The 17,073-nt window shown below is 42.1% G+C and overlaps 1 protein-coding gene across 1 annotated transcript in view; it reads right to left on the bottom strand.

Moving 5' to 3' along the window:
- Positions 1-753: 753 nt before the first annotated feature.
- The window catches only part of SEC14L1 (SEC14 like lipid binding 1), a 43,272-nt gene continuing 26,952 nt past the window's right edge, over positions 754-17,073 (bottom strand). Inside the window, exons 5-16 of the mRNA XM_065693481.1 lie at positions 16,300-16,428; positions 15,812-16,046; positions 14,980-15,089; positions 14,037-14,226; positions 11,043-11,131; positions 10,011-10,081; positions 8,221-8,392; positions 7,786-7,920; positions 5,960-6,094; positions 5,263-5,514; positions 4,035-4,213; positions 754-3,460 (exon numbers count right to left, since the gene is read on the bottom strand). Of these exons, the coding sequence (XP_065549553.1) occupies positions 3,355-3,460; positions 4,035-4,213; positions 5,263-5,514; positions 5,960-6,094; positions 7,786-7,920; positions 8,221-8,392; positions 10,011-10,081; positions 11,043-11,131; positions 14,037-14,226; positions 14,980-15,089; positions 15,812-16,046; positions 16,300-16,428 (1,803 nt within the window). The 3' untranslated portion in view covers positions 754-3,354. The remainder of the gene's footprint in view (positions 3,461-4,034; positions 4,214-5,262; positions 5,515-5,959; positions 6,095-7,785; positions 7,921-8,220; positions 8,393-10,010; positions 10,082-11,042; positions 11,132-14,036; positions 14,227-14,979; positions 15,090-15,811; positions 16,047-16,299; positions 16,429-17,073) is intronic.

Genomic DNA, 17,073 nt, shown 5'->3' with positions numbered 1-17,073 from the left:
AGGGACCTTAAAGCCCATCCAGTTCCAAGCCCTGCCACGGGCAGGGACCCCTTCCACTGGAGCAGCTTGCTCCAAGCCCCTGTGTCCAACCTGGCCTTGAGCTCCGCCAGGGATGGGGCAGCCACAGCTTCTCTGGGCACCCTGTGCCTCAGCACCCTCACAGGGAAGAGCTTCTGCCTAAGAGCTCAGCTCAGTCTCCCCTCGGGCAGGTTCAAGCCATTCCCCTTTGCCTGTCCCTGCAGGCCCTTGTCCCAAGCCCCTCTCCAGGTTCCCTGCAGCCCCTTTAGGCACTGGAGCTGCTCTCAGGTCTCCCCTTCAGGAGCCTTCTCTTCTCCAGGCTGACCCAGCCCAGCTCTCTCAGCCTGGCTCCAGAGCAGAGCTGCTCCAGCCCTCACAGCATCTTTGTGGCCTCCTCTGCACTCACTCCAACAGCCCCACATCCCTCCTGTGCTGCTGCCCCAAAGCTGGATCAGGACTGCAGGATTTTGTTATGTGACAAGGAAGTGACCAGCAGAGGCCGTTTTCCCTCTAAAACCACATTCCGTGTACCAGTACCTGCTCAGGTTTCTGCTCCTCTAGACAGACAGCTTTGCTGAAGCTTCTCAGTGGTGGAGTGTCCCGCAAAGCAGATCTGGCAGACTCCAATTCAGCACATAGAATAACCTGGAAGCTCTGCATCAGAGGGATGAAAAAGAGGCAGATCCTTTTTTTTTTTCTCCAAACAGTTCACATTTATTGATAACGATAAAAAAATCTTTTAAAGACTATCTGTATTTTATTACCAAGAATGAGGTATTATGTATACAAAACATTTACAGGATTTGATATGCAGTTTGTGAGTACAGACAGGAGAGTGCAGAGGGGACACTGATAACAGGAAAAGAGCCAACAGAAGAGTCATTGGCAGGGAGAAGGAAGAGCAGTAATATCACACAAAGAAAGACCAGGGTATGGGAAATTAATTAGACTGCAGCAGTCAAGTCATATTGCCACAGCACTTTGCTTAGAGGAGGATGAACTACTGGTTTTGTGGAATTTTATCTCCCCAGCTGTTTGTGCTGTCATGTGCTTTGAGCTCTAAAAGATGTTAAGATGAACAGCAGGAAAACCCCAAAGTGCCACTTTTGAGCCAGCTCAAGTGCAAAACAAAATCTAGATCTTCAGACTTGAAAAGTGACTGCAACTCAAAAAGGTCTACAAAGCCAGACACCTCTGGACAGATGTGGAGTGTTGAATGAAGCAGTTTCTTTACAGTTGTCAGCAAAATCGCCATCTGAGAGAGAGAGAGAGAGGGAGAGAGAGAAAGAAAAGGGGACCATCTTCAACCCTTGCAGCCCAGTAAATGGAAAGTGGCATTTGCAAAGAGCCATGAGTGTCATTAAGTTAATTAACCTCACTGTGCCTCCTGCTGTGCTGGCTTCCCTGTGCCTGGGAATACTGGTTCCTGCTTGGCAAGAATCAAAGCATCTCTTCAGGTTCCTCCTAGGCAGAGAGCTCATATGAGCAGCCCAGAAGCCACAACTCATGGTTGTCTGCTGTGCTGGCGCTGGGTGGGGAGCTGCTTGACACCGAAGTGGTGGCTTTTCTCACACAACAGCACACTTATGGCAGCCTAAGTAACAGTTTAATCTCCATCTTCAATTTCTAAGTCCAGAATAGACAAAATAGATGAGTTTGGTTCACTTTAAGGATACTGGCCTCTCAGCACCTCTAAACCTGACACGTGTGTCAGCCGCAGCCAGAACTGGTCCACAAGAGAGGTGCCCTCAGAAACTTTGCAGTCATCAAATAAGGTTTATGCTGAGTTCAGAACCAGCTTTCCTCAGGCAAGGCACCCAGTATCTTAAGCAAGTTCTGCTCTGAAAGTGCAATACCTCCACAATCTCCTCCGTCACTTAGCCACCACTTATGTTGTCTCCCCAAGATTTTATAGAGCCTCTCCGGCTTCCTAGCAGGGCCTGCAGCCACCACAGTAGCTCCTTTTGCATGGATGGACAGTTTAGCTTTAAAAGGGTGAGGAAAGACCAAGCAGGGTCTAACTCAATGCAAATCCTGCTGCATTTCAGACTGAAATCTTCTCTGCCCCAATGCCGCCTATGGTCTGTAGTTGTCTGCTTTGAGCTGAGCTCTTTGCTCAGCTCTTCGGGCCTTTGTGCCTTTTGCTGTGTGTGGAAGAGAGGGCTTGAAGTAGAAGGATACCTGAACAGACTAACAAAAAGAGTTCAAGTAGGACTTTTTAGGCCTGGGTAGAATGGGGACAAAACCCAAAATGGCAATTCCCCTCTGGCAGTTAAAATAGTTGAGCAGGCACTGCTTAAAGCATCTCTTGCTGCATCACTTAAGATCACTGTGCTCCCTTGCCTATGGCAAAGCTTCTGCTGCTCAGAACACAAGCCTTCTGCTTCTAACATGCACAGGGAATGATGGGAGGCTAGAAGGATTGGAAAATGCACAGGAAGGATGTAAGCCATATCTCCTTTGGACTGATTTAAGAAGCAAGCTTAAGCGCTCCATAAATTCCAGATAAGAAGTGTCTCAGTAAAATCAATTCACATGGAGTGTACTAAGGAAGTGGAGTGAAGCTCCAGCACTGAGCTGGGAGCAAAGCAGGATCAGCCCAGTGTGACACAGTGAGGGAGAGCCTGCTCTCTGCCTCTCTCTCCACAGTGCTTCAAGCACAAATCCAAGGAAAGTATGAATTGCTTTAACCCATCAAGACCCAGAGCTCAAGATTCCCCAAAAATGTGCTCATACAAAAGGTATTAGTGTTTATAGCCTGGCCACAGCTCTGTGGGCATGCTTTGAAAAAGAACGGACTCACAAAGTCAAGTATCCAGCAACTGCTTTTCTTTGTCTCGGACATCACTTGGTGGCAATGGGAGAACAGCCTGCAGTACTGGAAGACCACAGGGGATTTCTTAAGATGGCAAGGAATGTCCTGACAGGAGACTTGCAGTTGATCTCTAATGCACTACGGAGCACTTTTGGTAGGGTTTTTTTCTTTTTTACTTTTAAACATTTACACAGTTAAAAATGATTCCTAACTGATGCACTGGTTATTTTTCCTTTCGGTGAGAGCCCTTGTGTTCAGAGTTAGGATTTGTGCAAGCATACTTGCAAAAGTATTTATGGCTGCGTTAGGAAAAAGGGTTAAACTTAAGAGACTAGCTGTTGGAACTAACAAAGACCAAAACCACTAAGTTTAAAATTCAAACAGCTACTTTACTATCTATAAAAGGCTTTAGTGGGGTGGGGTTTTTTGCGCAATTGCCAGTTGAATATGGTGTATTGCAGTCAGCTGCCACAGGCGAGGGTCCAGCCATCTCATCCGTTTGCTTTTCATCTGCTGTGGCACTACCTGGAAATCATGGAGCTGGAGTGGGACTGGCTAGAAGAGGTGGTGGCAGCACTGAGCTGGGAGAATCCGCTGTGGCTTGATTCAAGGCTGGTCATGGATCCTCTGCAATAAAGACCAAAGTACTTTCAAGCTTCTGAACATACAAAGATTTTGATTTCTGCTATGGATCTACACTGGGTTTGTCTGCACACTGAATAAAAGCAAGTAACGGTTTTGGGACAGATACGCAAAAGCTTTTCTCCCTTACACATAAGATAATGGGTACACCAAACACCTCCTTGCAAAAAAGAGATGCTGTTCAAAGAGACTTAAGAATGAGTTCCAGTCAAATAAATCAACCAGCAGGGAACTGAACTGGCTCAATTCCATTCTGAGTTGCACCCATTTCTACATGGCAACCTGCCACACCCAACAACTCACACAATGCTTTCATAGCAAAGTGACCAGAGATGATTATAATGAGGTAACTAATTAACCCCTTTTACACATTAGTTTCCCCCAGTGCCAGTAATGGCTGAATTTATCTACTGTTTCTTGAGGGCTTGTTTCTTGAGGCCTAAGAAAATGCAAATCCTCACAATTTACATGTAGTTGTAGGAACTTGACAGTGCTTGATCATCTAAGTATCAGAAAGGTTTGACATCACCTGACCTTCATGAACCTTGGCCATACATACCTGAAATCTTCAGATCCTATTACTTCCGTATAGTACATCACTTTACATTTGTGAGAGGAGACCTGTAGAGATGCTAATACATCATCCACGCGAGGCAGGTTGGTTGTAGCACAGGCAGGCATACTATGAAATTTCCACTGGAGGATATAGAAGCCAGGCCACCTGGTCACATGTGATCCCTGGAAGCAGCCGCAGCAAGGATGAAAAATTCATTTTGTCAACATGAGTATTTTTAGGCTTGAAATCTCTTTTCCAAGCTTAGAAAAACTGCCTGGATGCCCATCATTTTTTCCTCAGTGCCAGTATTTCAGCTCCTCAGCCATCTGGCAGTGCAGGTCAACATTCCCCACACAGCACACGCTTATAAAAATTATGACAATGCCAGAGGTTCCTCCTGCTTTTTTGCCAGAGTCAAGGGGTCAGGATTTAAATATACTGAAAAGGACAAAGTTTTTCTTTAAAACAATACCCATTTTTTACACTTACTTTCATTAATGGCTGTCCTTTGAGACTGTGAGAAGGGCAGTCAAGGCTCCTGCCTCACAGAAAGAGAAACTATAGTTCAAGAGGTCACTGCCCATATTTGCAGTTAAAACACTTCCAGTTAGACGACTTAAGGAACAGCTTTTTCAAAGGCTCTTCAACTCTTATTTCAAGTTAAAAGGAAAAGCAGTGGTAGAGTGTGACTGCAAACATGCTGCACGTAATATCAAATCTGGTAATTAAAGGATAGGTTGCAAATGGCATTAAAAAAATTATCAGGAACCTTGGCCATAGGGAGCTTCTTATGGTACCTATCAGAGGGACAAACACACAGAAGCTAAGTCTTAATTTCCACACTTCTCCCATTCCTGTGCTAAGAGACTACGATATTCTTCAGACACAGACTGTTTACTTTCAGAAAATAATGGTCAAAATTACAGCACACAGCATGTCTTGCTGCTTTCAGGATGAGCACTTCATCCTAGGTGACTTCCCTACAGTCCTTGCTGATCAGTCTCAGTCACTATGGGACTGATGTAACCTCCCCTCACAGCAGATTCTATGTAAATACTATCCCCATTCTTTGCAGCATGCAGCTAGGAACAGAAGCCGAAATGTCAGCCAAAAGCAAGCAGACAGCCTGGAGCTGAATCACCACTCAGTCATCAATAATAATTGTGAATTAGAATGTGTCACTTTGGAGCTGGCCTCCACCTGCTCCCACCCAAGGATTCAGTGGTCTCACCTGCACACTCTCCCCTTCTTTGCAGATAAGGGGAGACTCCACCATACTGTAATCACATCCCAACTGCCAGACTTTGTCTATCAACTGGACATTGTTCCCACCAGGAGAAGTAATACTGTGAGCTCCCAGAGAGTCCTTTTTAGGAGGCTGCGGGGCTCTCTTGGAATGAAAGATGTTAAAAACAATGTCGCCCTTGCACACGTCAAAATCCCATGTGATGACAGATGAGGCATCCACAATCTGAATGAGAACCTGAGATAGAAAAGTCATATTAGACAATAGCAATTTGCTCAGTAAAGACAAACTGCTACCAAAAAAGAAGACAAAGAACAGAGCTTTTTGTTGAAACTAAGCCCAGCAACTATTAGAAAGGCATTACAAATTCTCTCCTGATGGAGTACATTTGTTTTAACATATGACTTCCAGAAGCTCTCAAGCAGCTTCTGAGAATATTGTTTGTCTTTGCTTAGAAGATATTTGAATGGAATGGAAACGAGACATGTTCTTTAAATGGCAAGATGACGATAAAAGCAATGGTGACAAACTTCAGCTACTAAAGCATCATTATGCACTTTAACTATAGAACACCAAGGTAGAAGCTTGGCAACTAAATAATTAATTTTGAAACCATTTTCTGTCAAGAAAGAGTCCAGAGCAGAGGGCTGGGATGAAAGAAAAGGGTAGGCTGCAGCCATACCTCATGCGGAGCTCCTTTGAAGACACTTGCAGACTGGTAGATTGTTTCAGTCCAAAGCTTTATGTCTTCATTTTCCAACTCTTCTGCTGTCCGATAGAGGGACTTGGGAACCAGCCCTCCCTCTGGCACTTCACACTGAAAGCATAAACAGCCATTATAAAGTATCCCCTTTGTACATCCACACCCTGTCACACACTCTGCCTGCTAGCTTCAGAAGCCAAAACTCACCTTCAGCAAGTACTCTGAAGAATGAGACACAAACAGAGTTTGAAAGTAGTTCTATAGCTTGTATATCACACATACATAAGTATATTTTACAATGAGCTGGTTTAGGTGAGTTTGCAGAATTAGACACCAGGGGAAAAGAGCTTGTATACGCACAACAGCCACCACCATAGAAAATAACTGTGTCAATGCTGTAGTTATCACTCATACTGCCCTATACCCAAGATAGATGTGAGCCACTTAAGAATCCTGAGGAAAGTGGCAACAGGGCCTCGGTCTGAAAACCGCAGCCTACACAGACCTGAAAGAACTCGGATAGCTAAATTGAAGGATAGTAGGGAGATGCAGTAAGTTTCCAAACAGGAAAAAAATAATGCAGTCAAGGAAAGTAACAGTTTTGAAGTTACAACTGTAACAGCTCAGTACTAGAACTGATTACACAACTTCCTAAGCAAACTTCTCTTTAAAAGATCTCTAGTAATGAAGTTAGACAACTATCTGATCAGAGATAGGTTTCATAGGAGTGTTTTATTAACTGCATTACAGTACAGAATTGAAGGAATCTCTGAGAAGTCATTTTTATTCATATATCCAGAAGAAGAGAAAAGAGACTATCGTTTTCTGTGATGGACAACAAGTGTTGTAGCAATTTGTTGTCTGGTAACATTCACTTTTGCTTATTAGGCAGTGGATTTTGCCAGCTTCTTGAGCTTCAAATTAGATAGCACAAATTCTCTCCACTGAAAGCTACTGCTGCAGCAGAAAACAGCCTACTCAAGATAAACACACGCTCTACTCTGCCACGTGTAACAGGCTTCCTTATAATTTGATACTGTATTTGAACAGCCCTAGATGAATTTTCAAGAATGGTACAGAAATTAACCTAAAAAAGTATACAGGGGCTTAAAAAGCAAGCCTGAAATTATAATTTAACACAGCTGAGTTCAGGAAAAAAAGTCACTTAAGTGTTAAAAAAGTCACTGGAGTGTTACTGTGACAGAGGCTCCATAAAATGCCCCAGCTGCACTCCTACATCTCAACCACAACAGTGAGCCTGTGTTGTCAAAAACATTACAGAGAAAAGCCTTACAGTATCACTGAGATGTTAAAATGACAGATTCAACTGACACCCATAGTGTAGGCAGGGAACAGCTACTAAAGCACATGACAAGGGTCCGAGAAATCGGTATCTTGCAGTAAAGCAATGGTTTTAGTTTGCTGTGGGCTAGGAGTCCTGGCTGTTTGTTAAGCCCTGCTAGCAGGTGTGCCATGTATTTCCTTGGGCTCCTTATGGTATTGGTTAGTTCTTTCAGGTGACACAGACTCTTCTGATGGTGACAGCTCTTGTGCAGTGTTGCGTTGACACATCTACTTGAACCTGACAGGTAACAGACTGTGGATTTTAACCTTGGCTATTTTGGCAAGTTATTTGATGTTCACTGTGCATCCAGAAGAAATAAGCCCGGGAAATCATTGTCCCTGCCTCCAAACTACATTAGGAATCACCCTGTGCTTCAAGGCTTCTTTGTTTAAAGGAATGGAGGGGAAAAATAATAAAACCCCACAAATAAGTTGCTATATACACTAGTTTATAGTCATACCATGCACTCTCCACCAAGAAAATCAGGGATGATTTCTTTATCGATGTAATCCAGCAGTCCCCCAGGACCCTGGTAGTCATTTCCAGCATAAATAAGGAATTTCTTTCTAGTGTTGTCATCAATGAACGGACTAACCTACAAACAAAGAAAAACAGATTAGATCAGGCACTCACATTTTTCTCAAAGCAATTTTGAAGGGATCAGTTTGATTGTTACCATCCTCTTTAGTTCACACTACAATGAAGCTAAATTAACTGACTGCATAAGCAAGTTCTTAGGTAGAGTTTTTTAACCCACCCCAGGAATCCTATAAAGAGAGACGTTTCCAACTGGTAACATTCCTGCTTATAAAACCTGATCTCTAAAAAGCTCTTATGAACAAGTGTGTAGCAGTGTGCTGAGAGAGCTGAGGAATACCCTGAATTACAAACATACCAGTGTCCAAAGAACTGGGAATACTCGAGGTGCTCTTAGGATAAGAAGACGACCCAAAGTCTCAGGGTAATTAGCTTCGACCACCTCAATGATTCTTAGCAATGCTTTGACACCAGGTCTCCATAAATGCCGCATGTTCAAACCTTCCAGATCTACTAGACAGGTCCAAGAGCTGAATATGAGAAAGACAAAAGTGAAAAGAAAAACTTCAATAGCATCAAAATTCTCTTTTCTTATGCAAGTGTCCACTGTACTGAAATGTGTGGATCCCACTGCATGTTTTGGTTTCTTCTATTTTACCTCCTTGTTTTGTACTACCTGTAGACACTGGAGTTTAAAGTCCTCCAAACAGAAATATCTTAAGAGCGTGCCAAGCATGGTTACAGAGTCTGTGCAATGATCACTGAACATCACATGTATTCCCCCCGAGACATTTCAGATTCCAGGTGAAGGTTAAGATAAAGCCGAAAAAGATACTGTCAAAGGCCACCCAAATGTGAATTCATTGCTTTTACTGGGAAATCAACTAAGTGGCCATGCTGCAATGAGGCAATTTAACATTTACAGTGCAGATTTCCTACCAACATGGTACAGTTATAATGCCAATACATGCCAAAGCTAATTCTGATGTCAGCTCTTAGGGAAAGGAGGTTTTTCTACAGGAGGAGGTATGTTCTTATACTAAATACTGAGCTTTAGCACATGCTTTAGTTACTTTCCAAGTTCAGGTCTTGCTCTGGGCACAGATTCAAGATTTACCTCTGTGCCATACCAGGTAGCAACCATTAGATTATGGCTTCTACGAAACAGTAAACCCTTTTTTGTTTCACTTTAAATGTTCGGTATGTAGTCCTTTAGGATTACTTCTACAAATGGAGATCCAGTGAGCAGCACTTTTTCACACTTCCACACATAAAACCCATCACTCAGATTTGACCTCCCACTGATAGCTAGGACAGCAAGTCTTTTAACAGGGACAAGATAAGCAGGCAAACCACACATCCCTGAACCTTCACAGGGTAATGGAAGGACTCAGAAATTGAAAAGAATCCAAGAAACACTGTTTCTTTTTAGGACCAGTCCTGCATTCATTCCACACCCTTAAAACCATTATGCAGTTAACACTTTCGTAAGTGAGCCCCTACAATGACCTGAAGATGGGATAACAAAACATTTCTGACTGAACTTCACATGAAGTTGTGCCAGTATTTGGAAAACTAGACCCCAGGTTCCACAAGGTGCCTCATGAGCTTACCCTGCACCAAGAGCTGTGCAACCGCATAGAAAAATGGAGAACGCAAACAAGAACTGAGTGTGATGTTCATCCATAGTCCATGCCAAGGCTCAAATAACATGAAAACAATACTTGAAACTACTGGAAAGGTTATCCATGATACCATAGCCTGAACTTTTTGGCACTCTGTACCAATGCCTGACTATAAAATCCCCCCAAAAGAGAAAAGTGAGTTAGGCTGCATTGCTTTGCAGATGCACAACAACAGAAGAGAGCAGAAGCATAACACCCCTCATGTAGAACCCTTATGAGCATGACACCAAGACTACTGGAGCAGATGTGCATTTCCCTCAGGCTTTGCCATGCAGACCTACTCTAGTGGTAACTGAGGAGGCTCTCAGTTAACTATAACTGTGCTTGTATCTGCCTGTGAGACACACAGCCCTCTCTTGTTCTACTTAACAACCTTTGCTCAGCAGCATCATTTTGTCTCATGTTCCCCACACACCCCATGAAACCAGGGAATTCCCAAAGAGCAGATCCACTTGTATTTTACCTTATTGGCCTGCCAAATACTTTTGTGTTCTCCTCACATCGCCTCAGTCCTTCTTCATTTATTGAAAGAACCTGTACAACAAGACATGTTGTTTAAAGAAGATGGTCTTAAACTCAGTAGATGGGATAAAGTAAAAAGAAAAGGTTTATATCCAAAGTGTAATTAAAACTACAAACTCAACCAGCATAAACTTTTTCCCTCCAAAGAATGAACTAGAAATCACTACATTTACCCCACTGGTTGATCTTGTTCAAAAATAAACATTTTTCCAGAAAGGCAGTAAGATATAAGCAAGATCCTCCTCAAAACTGAGCCCCAGGAGTGATACAGACAAGAAGTCCCCATGCCCCTTTAAGCACTGATTTCTTATTTACTCAGAAATTGAAGCCTCTTTTTAAGCTGTAGAAAAGTCTTGAAACAGAAGTAGGGCAAACAAACAAAATATAGTATATGCCTGGAAATCCCACCGGAAGAGAAAAAGTAAAATCCAGCCCCAGCTTCTAGTGGCTATTATGGCCATGACTGTCGTTCTTAGGAGTCAACAACAACAAAAAAATCATTGCAAACCTGGAATTCTGCCATCTTTTGGTTTGGAAACTGAGCAGATCCACAATAACAGAGCCTTAGCAATGCCTTTAGAGAAGGCAAAATTACAGGCAAGTACTTTTTCTTTAAGAATAAGTTATTCTTATCCTTGGAGCACAGGCTTGATAAAATCTGAGCATGGCATTTTATATTCTGTACAAATGCAGGGACTGAAGTTTAGAGCACCGTACAACTGCAGAAGAATATGTGAAAATGCTAACCAGTAACTAAGGGAGCTGCCAAGAACTACGCCTTTCCGCCATCAGTTTGCAGTTGGAAAGAATGCATAAGATCAGATACCAGGAGCTTTCAGATGTATTGAAACCAAAAACAGACAGACAGAGAGTATATCAAAATACCCAGTGTGATGAATGTTCTGGCAAAGGAGGAAATTTCTAAATGAAAATATCATATTGTTAGCAACTTGTTGGCTCCAAAAATACTTACGTAGCGCAGCAAGGCCTCTTCCCCAAGAGCTCGCACTAAGCCTTTGGTATCCATCTGTCCCAATCTCAGCACATACAATGGGCGACCATCTGAATAACAGGAACAAATACATCAACATAACCCTTACTACAGCAACAGACAATCTGAGTGAGCTACTTTTATGCTAAAAATCCAAAAGGAAATAAGCCATACTCCATTCAAACTTTGCCATCCAGCTTGAAGAAGGAGAATGTGGAGGAGACACCACCACAAATTTTGCCCTGTCCAGCTACACCAAAAGACTGCCTGTAAATGAACTGCAAAAGTTCAATGGAGGCATCTTGATGCAAAAATAGCTCCCCTATCATCAAGGCACTTTCGAAGGACTTCAACAAGTACACTAGTACACACAGGATCTTGATATACACAGTTAAAGACTATAATTAGCTTCCAGGACAGCCAAAATACAGGAAAAGCTTTAGTCCATTAGCGTAGGTGAAGAGTTGCAACAAGCAGCAAGCCTTGAATCACATATGATGTAATACTGCTCTGGATAGCTTACAGCAACCTTTCTGGAAAAGTAGCTGCACTGAGTTCTGGGAGCTAAGAAAATAAAGTGTTAACCAAGGGACTTGCTTTCTGCAGTATTTGCTGGAGTCACACTTTTCAGCTATGTCATTACACATTATGCAGAACTGGCAAACAGCCTCACTTCTGCAGGTTAAGCCCGGTAAGTGCAGACTCTGTTCCAGGGATCAGCTTGAGATGGACCCTCTGCATTCAAAGCCTTGCCTCTTCACTTCTGCTGCATACTGGGCTTCCCAATACTGTCCAGGATACTAAGGCATTAAGCTTAATAACTGCATTGGATGAATTTGAGAATCAAAGCTTGCATTCCTGGATCTTCATAATAGGAGCTCGTTGTCTGAAACTGCCTCCATCCTCCCAAAGCTGTGATACATTCTGAAAGGTTTGCTTCATGTATTCTAGTACATAAGCTAAATAATCACCAACTTATAGAACTGATTATGCTAAGACACAAAAATAATAAAAAAGAAGAGCTTTCATATATAAATATATATTACATATATATAAAAACCTCCCTGAAGTCCTGTTGTCTGTTCAGCTTCACTTCCCTTCAACAAATGCAAAGGAGTATCAAATTATCATTAAGTCCTTTGGAACACAAGGAAAGAAACTGTTAATATATAAAAAAACCCAAATAACCTAAACTGCAGAGTCCAGTCAAGTTATTTCTTTGGCAAAGACACCCCCTCCATGAAAGTTCAGGGTATTTTGTATTTTATCAAGTCTAAAAGAAAATGTTATTTTAACATCAGCACATGATTATCTTGGAATGTGCTGTTTAGCTTTTGAAACACAAAACAAACAGTGCTATTAAGCTTTATAGCAGGTCTTCCTCCCTTCTCAGTATCCAAAGCCAAGCTAAGTGCTTACTAACCCTGGTCCACCCAAATGACACATGAAGGAAAGTCTCAGCTGACAGTGCTGTATTATCACTGTAGGTTTTATATTCCATTAGAGCTTTGTGATTTAAACCACCATTTGATTGAAGTATTCCTGTCAAAATAAAAGCCACTCAGATGCACAGAAAACTATGCTAATTGCAAGCCAAAATAATAACTTTTATTCTTTCGTACTATTAGCTCATTCTAGACAACATGCTTCATAATCACTCCTGCCTTCGCTTTAATACTAAATGCTATAGAGAATTCAGCTAGCTGAAGTTTGGCACATTTAGCACATGTAGGAGGAGAGGAACATTACTAGAAAAGAGGATTTAAAAGAAGAACCTACCACTAAAATCTTAAATTACATAGAATTATGCAGTTTTGAATTCTCTTTCTGCTATTGACAAAACCATGCTTTACTTGTGGGCATGCTGCAGAAGAGATTAAAGGAACTGGAGGGGAAGGGAGGGGGCATGAAGCTCACCACAAAACTGAAGAACTTCTCAGGATTACATTAAACAACCCTTTGATTCCTTCTGTACCTTTCTATCTGCTTCCTGGCAGGACCCAGTTATGTGCTACTGGCAAAGGAGGTCTTTGCTAAGTAAGGACAAGGAACTGACAGAAAGGGAGAACTTGTTCACAAGTCTTTTTCCCTACAATCTTTATTCCCATTTTCCCCCGTTTGAGGTCTGTTAAACCCAAAGCAGCAGGGGAGAGCCATTCAAGCTCCTGGCCACTACTGCTGACAGCATCCTGCCCTGCTTCATACACATCTTCTAACAGGAAGAGCCAGCAGAAACAATGGTGCTGAGTGAGGAAAAGACTAAATCAGAACACAGATAGTTCAGAGTAAGATATCTTTTCCTTATCTAAAGAGCCCAGCTTGCTTCAAGCAACAAATTCCAATCCTGTGTATGTATTAGCAACAAGATCAGTGCATGATAAAGCAAGAAGAGGGATAGGGGTGCATGTCAGCCACAGTCATCCATGTTTTAAAGATCTGGCTGTGGCTCACCATACAAAGGGAATTCAGCCAAAGCTGCTTCTCTTCTTAAATAAACCTGCTCTGTTTGATGTTTTTGCAACGTACCACTTTTCATCATTAAGCTGATTGTAATGCCATGTAAGTATTCATTTATGCCATCAGCAGACTTACACAACATCAGAAATAAATTGATTAGAAAGATATACTTATTTACAAACATATTTTAATCACTGAAAAAGAATACTCAGCATTTGCATAACACACTTCTAAGCATTTCCAAGCACTGCAGAAGTGCAATTAACAACTTTTCTTAAGCTACTGGCAAAGCAGAGCTCTTTAGAGAGTTAAATATGTCAAGCATTAGTCAGAAAGATTAGGACCTAGGAGTCTGCCTCCACCAGCTAAAGGAGCTGGCAACATCAATTTCAATGCAGTTAGTACATAACTGAGAAGTTCTAACCATCTTTCCAGCCACCTCTAGTTAACAGAGGGACAACTATCACCTTTAATTCAGAGCATAAAAAGGCTGTTCAATATTCACCCTGTGTAGCATACCTTTGTCATGGTGATGCCAGCCGCCTGCATAGTAATCCTGGAGTACTTGAGGAGGGTTCCAGGTATCTAGAATATAGTCTACCTGATGCTGCTTACGCCATGTCAGTGACTGGCAAAGGATCTCTCTTGCTTTATCAATGTTGAAGTCCCGGGCACGCAGGAATCTTAAAATATGCTCATCCTTTGGGATCTGATGAAAAAATACCAAAACAAACAAATCCCAATATTGTATTCAAGGTTTGAAACAAGCACAAAAAACCCCAAATGATAGACACTGAAAAACATGCAGCCCTGCACCAGTGCAAGGGGACAGTATGTAACACTGGAAGTTACTCAAGCAACAAAAACGTGAGCCCTGTCAGATACTGCAGCTACCTTCATATAAGGGATATAAAAATGTCATGAACTCCAATGTAATCATTTACACCTGTGTGACCATACTAAGTCAATTTAAACAAATCCAGCAACAAAAGACAGACTGTATTTCGCTGTTAAGCAAAAGGAAGCTGAGCCATACATGCCAATCACAAGACTGGAAAATCCCCAGCCTTACTATCAGTGATTTAACTGGCCACATTGCTTCCTTTTCGTGCTGCACTTTGGGACACAGATTTGAAAATACGACATTTGGCCAAAACAAACAAATGTAAAATATGGTTATTGTAGAACCAGGCAGAGTTATAAAACTGATGTTATCCTCCCTGTGCTGGTTTGCTGACATTCTGAGGCAGTCACGCTAATCATTTAAGCACCTCAACTGGCAACATCAGCTGAACAGTCACATCACAACAAACTTCTATTGCCACTGTACCGGGTTTTAGTCATGAAGTGCCATTTAACAGGAATGGTTAGTGATAGGAGGTGTGGGTATGATGTTTCATCATGTCCACCTTGCATATCACATATTGTAAGACAGAGTCATAGCAGACCAAGAGTAACTTACTTTGCCCTTGTGAGTCTCCTGGAGCCACTGCCTCAGCCGAATGAGGCAGCTTTCCTGCATTGGGGTCAAGTCACCCAGATACCTCTTGATGTAGTCTGCGTCTAGCTTGTCTAAAAGGAGATGCACATGTGATTAGAGCGGTCCTGAACTGACCAAGCCAAAGTAGTAAGTGACCTTACTACTGTTATCTGAAGGAGAGAAGTGACTGCTCTGTGTTCTGTGCAGTCAGAATTGAATGAAATTTCTTTTAATTGAAAGATAAGCAAGGCAACTTACACAGTCATCTTAATGGTCAACCAAGATTAATTCTCCTTCTGCAACTAAGGGAAGGAGTAAAACCAGATATTTATAAAAGCATTTTGCCCGTACGTTCATATTTGTCAATCTACAGCACCATAGAGCTTGCTTCTTCTGGAAATATTTAGAGAACCTTGGATCTGAATCTCCCAGTGCAAGAATTTTCCAAAATTCCCATATTAAGAAGATACAACAGAAGACTGTCCCGGAAACCTTCAGCACTTTCCTCCTCATTATTGCTATAGTAATGCCTATCCTGAATTTCAGGGCAAGCAGCAGGCCATTCATTTGCAGCTTAATGTGAAGCAAAGTGAAGAGTTTTTCCACTCATACCTGATCTTCCTTTACTAAAAGGATCAGCACATTACAGCGATTTAAGCTACTCCACATGTTAACTGCTTTGCTAACCTGCACTTTAACATTGTATATTACCAAAGAGCCAATGCAAAGATTTTCAGCCACCCATCAGAAGCAGCTCAGTGTGGAGAGCCTCTAGAGAACAAAGAATCCATCAAAATAAGTCAGACCACCATACCATCAGGTGTTCCTGCTGTGGGCTCTGAGGGACTGCTTGAGGTGTTGAGGACCTCCTTATTGCTCAAGCCTTCCTTTGTGGCAGAGTCTGGTATAATAATAGCAGGTGAAACTGGTCGTCTTGGATGAGATGTACTGCCCTCTGATTTACATGCAACAGGAGGAGTCCAACGAGGAACAAAAGTTATTCCTTCTTCCTCCAGCTGCTTCAGGTAGTATTCTATTATTTCTTTTCCCTTCAAAAAGAAAAATATACTTCAGCTACTAAAAACACCCATTTAGACACAGAACAGATTGGGCTGAAAAATCCATGAAGTGCCAGGCCTCTTCAAGATTATTCCACTTCAAAATACAGACCTATACAAACATGCTGCCCCAGGCTAAATAAACAGCCCAGCTTGCTGAGCAGAGCAGCCTGTTACTTAGCAGTGGCTATGCTGTCTTTTGGTAACTGGGAGCCAGGCACCTGCTTCGTGACTGCAAGCTCACCTTTTTAATATTGCTGGTGTATTGCTTCATAGCGATCTTTTCCACTGTGCTTTCAAAACCAAAGAAAGATTTTATATCCAGACTTGCTGACTGCTCAAAACAGGTCCAGTCTTCATTGTCTGGATGAACCTATTAGGCAAAAGGAAGTCATACAGCTTTAATTACTCATTTAGTATTTTTCCTCCCTCCCAATATTTGAAATGACCATTTCTTGTTCTATCCATGGCTAGCACAGCGCAATTTTTTCTTAACAAGAAAGGGGAGGGTGGAGAAATACCAGTGCATCAGCCACGAGCCAAAGGACTAGCACATTTATACAACTAACATTATGTAATTTCTACACACAGGCTGTGACTGTAGCACGTATGTGGAGCAGTGAGCTTTCTGCTGCTGCAGGTTGGACTGATGACCAAGGCCAGATAGCTTGAGGACTGCAGCAAGCAGTGTCAGCATTTCCAAGCACTGTCAGCATTTCCAAGCACTGTAGCAACAGACACACTGCACTAGACTGTTTCCTTGACGTGCAAAATACCTTCATATTTTGTAGACTGAAAACTATTTTACTTTGTTCTCCTATGATAATGCTACTGAAAGAATGCTACTTCTCAGCTGATTGACAGCTGAATAAGCTATCATCAAGCACTCCCAACTTTCTTCTTAGCTTGTATCTTACTTTGCTGAGAGATGATCCTGAAATAGAGATGCTACTACTTCTAGCTAGGCTCAGTCTTAAAGGTCTTTTCCAATGTGGATGATTGTATGATTGGTGATGAT

This window comes from Lathamus discolor, chromosome 13 (genome assembly GCF_037157495.1).
Source record: "Lathamus discolor isolate bLatDis1 chromosome 13, bLatDis1.hap1, whole genome shotgun sequence".
Taxonomy (NCBI): domain Eukaryota; kingdom Metazoa; phylum Chordata; class Aves; order Psittaciformes; family Psittacidae; genus Lathamus; species Lathamus discolor.
The sequence above is the reverse complement of the archived record's forward strand: the minus strand, read 5'-3'. Positions and strand labels throughout refer to the sequence as shown.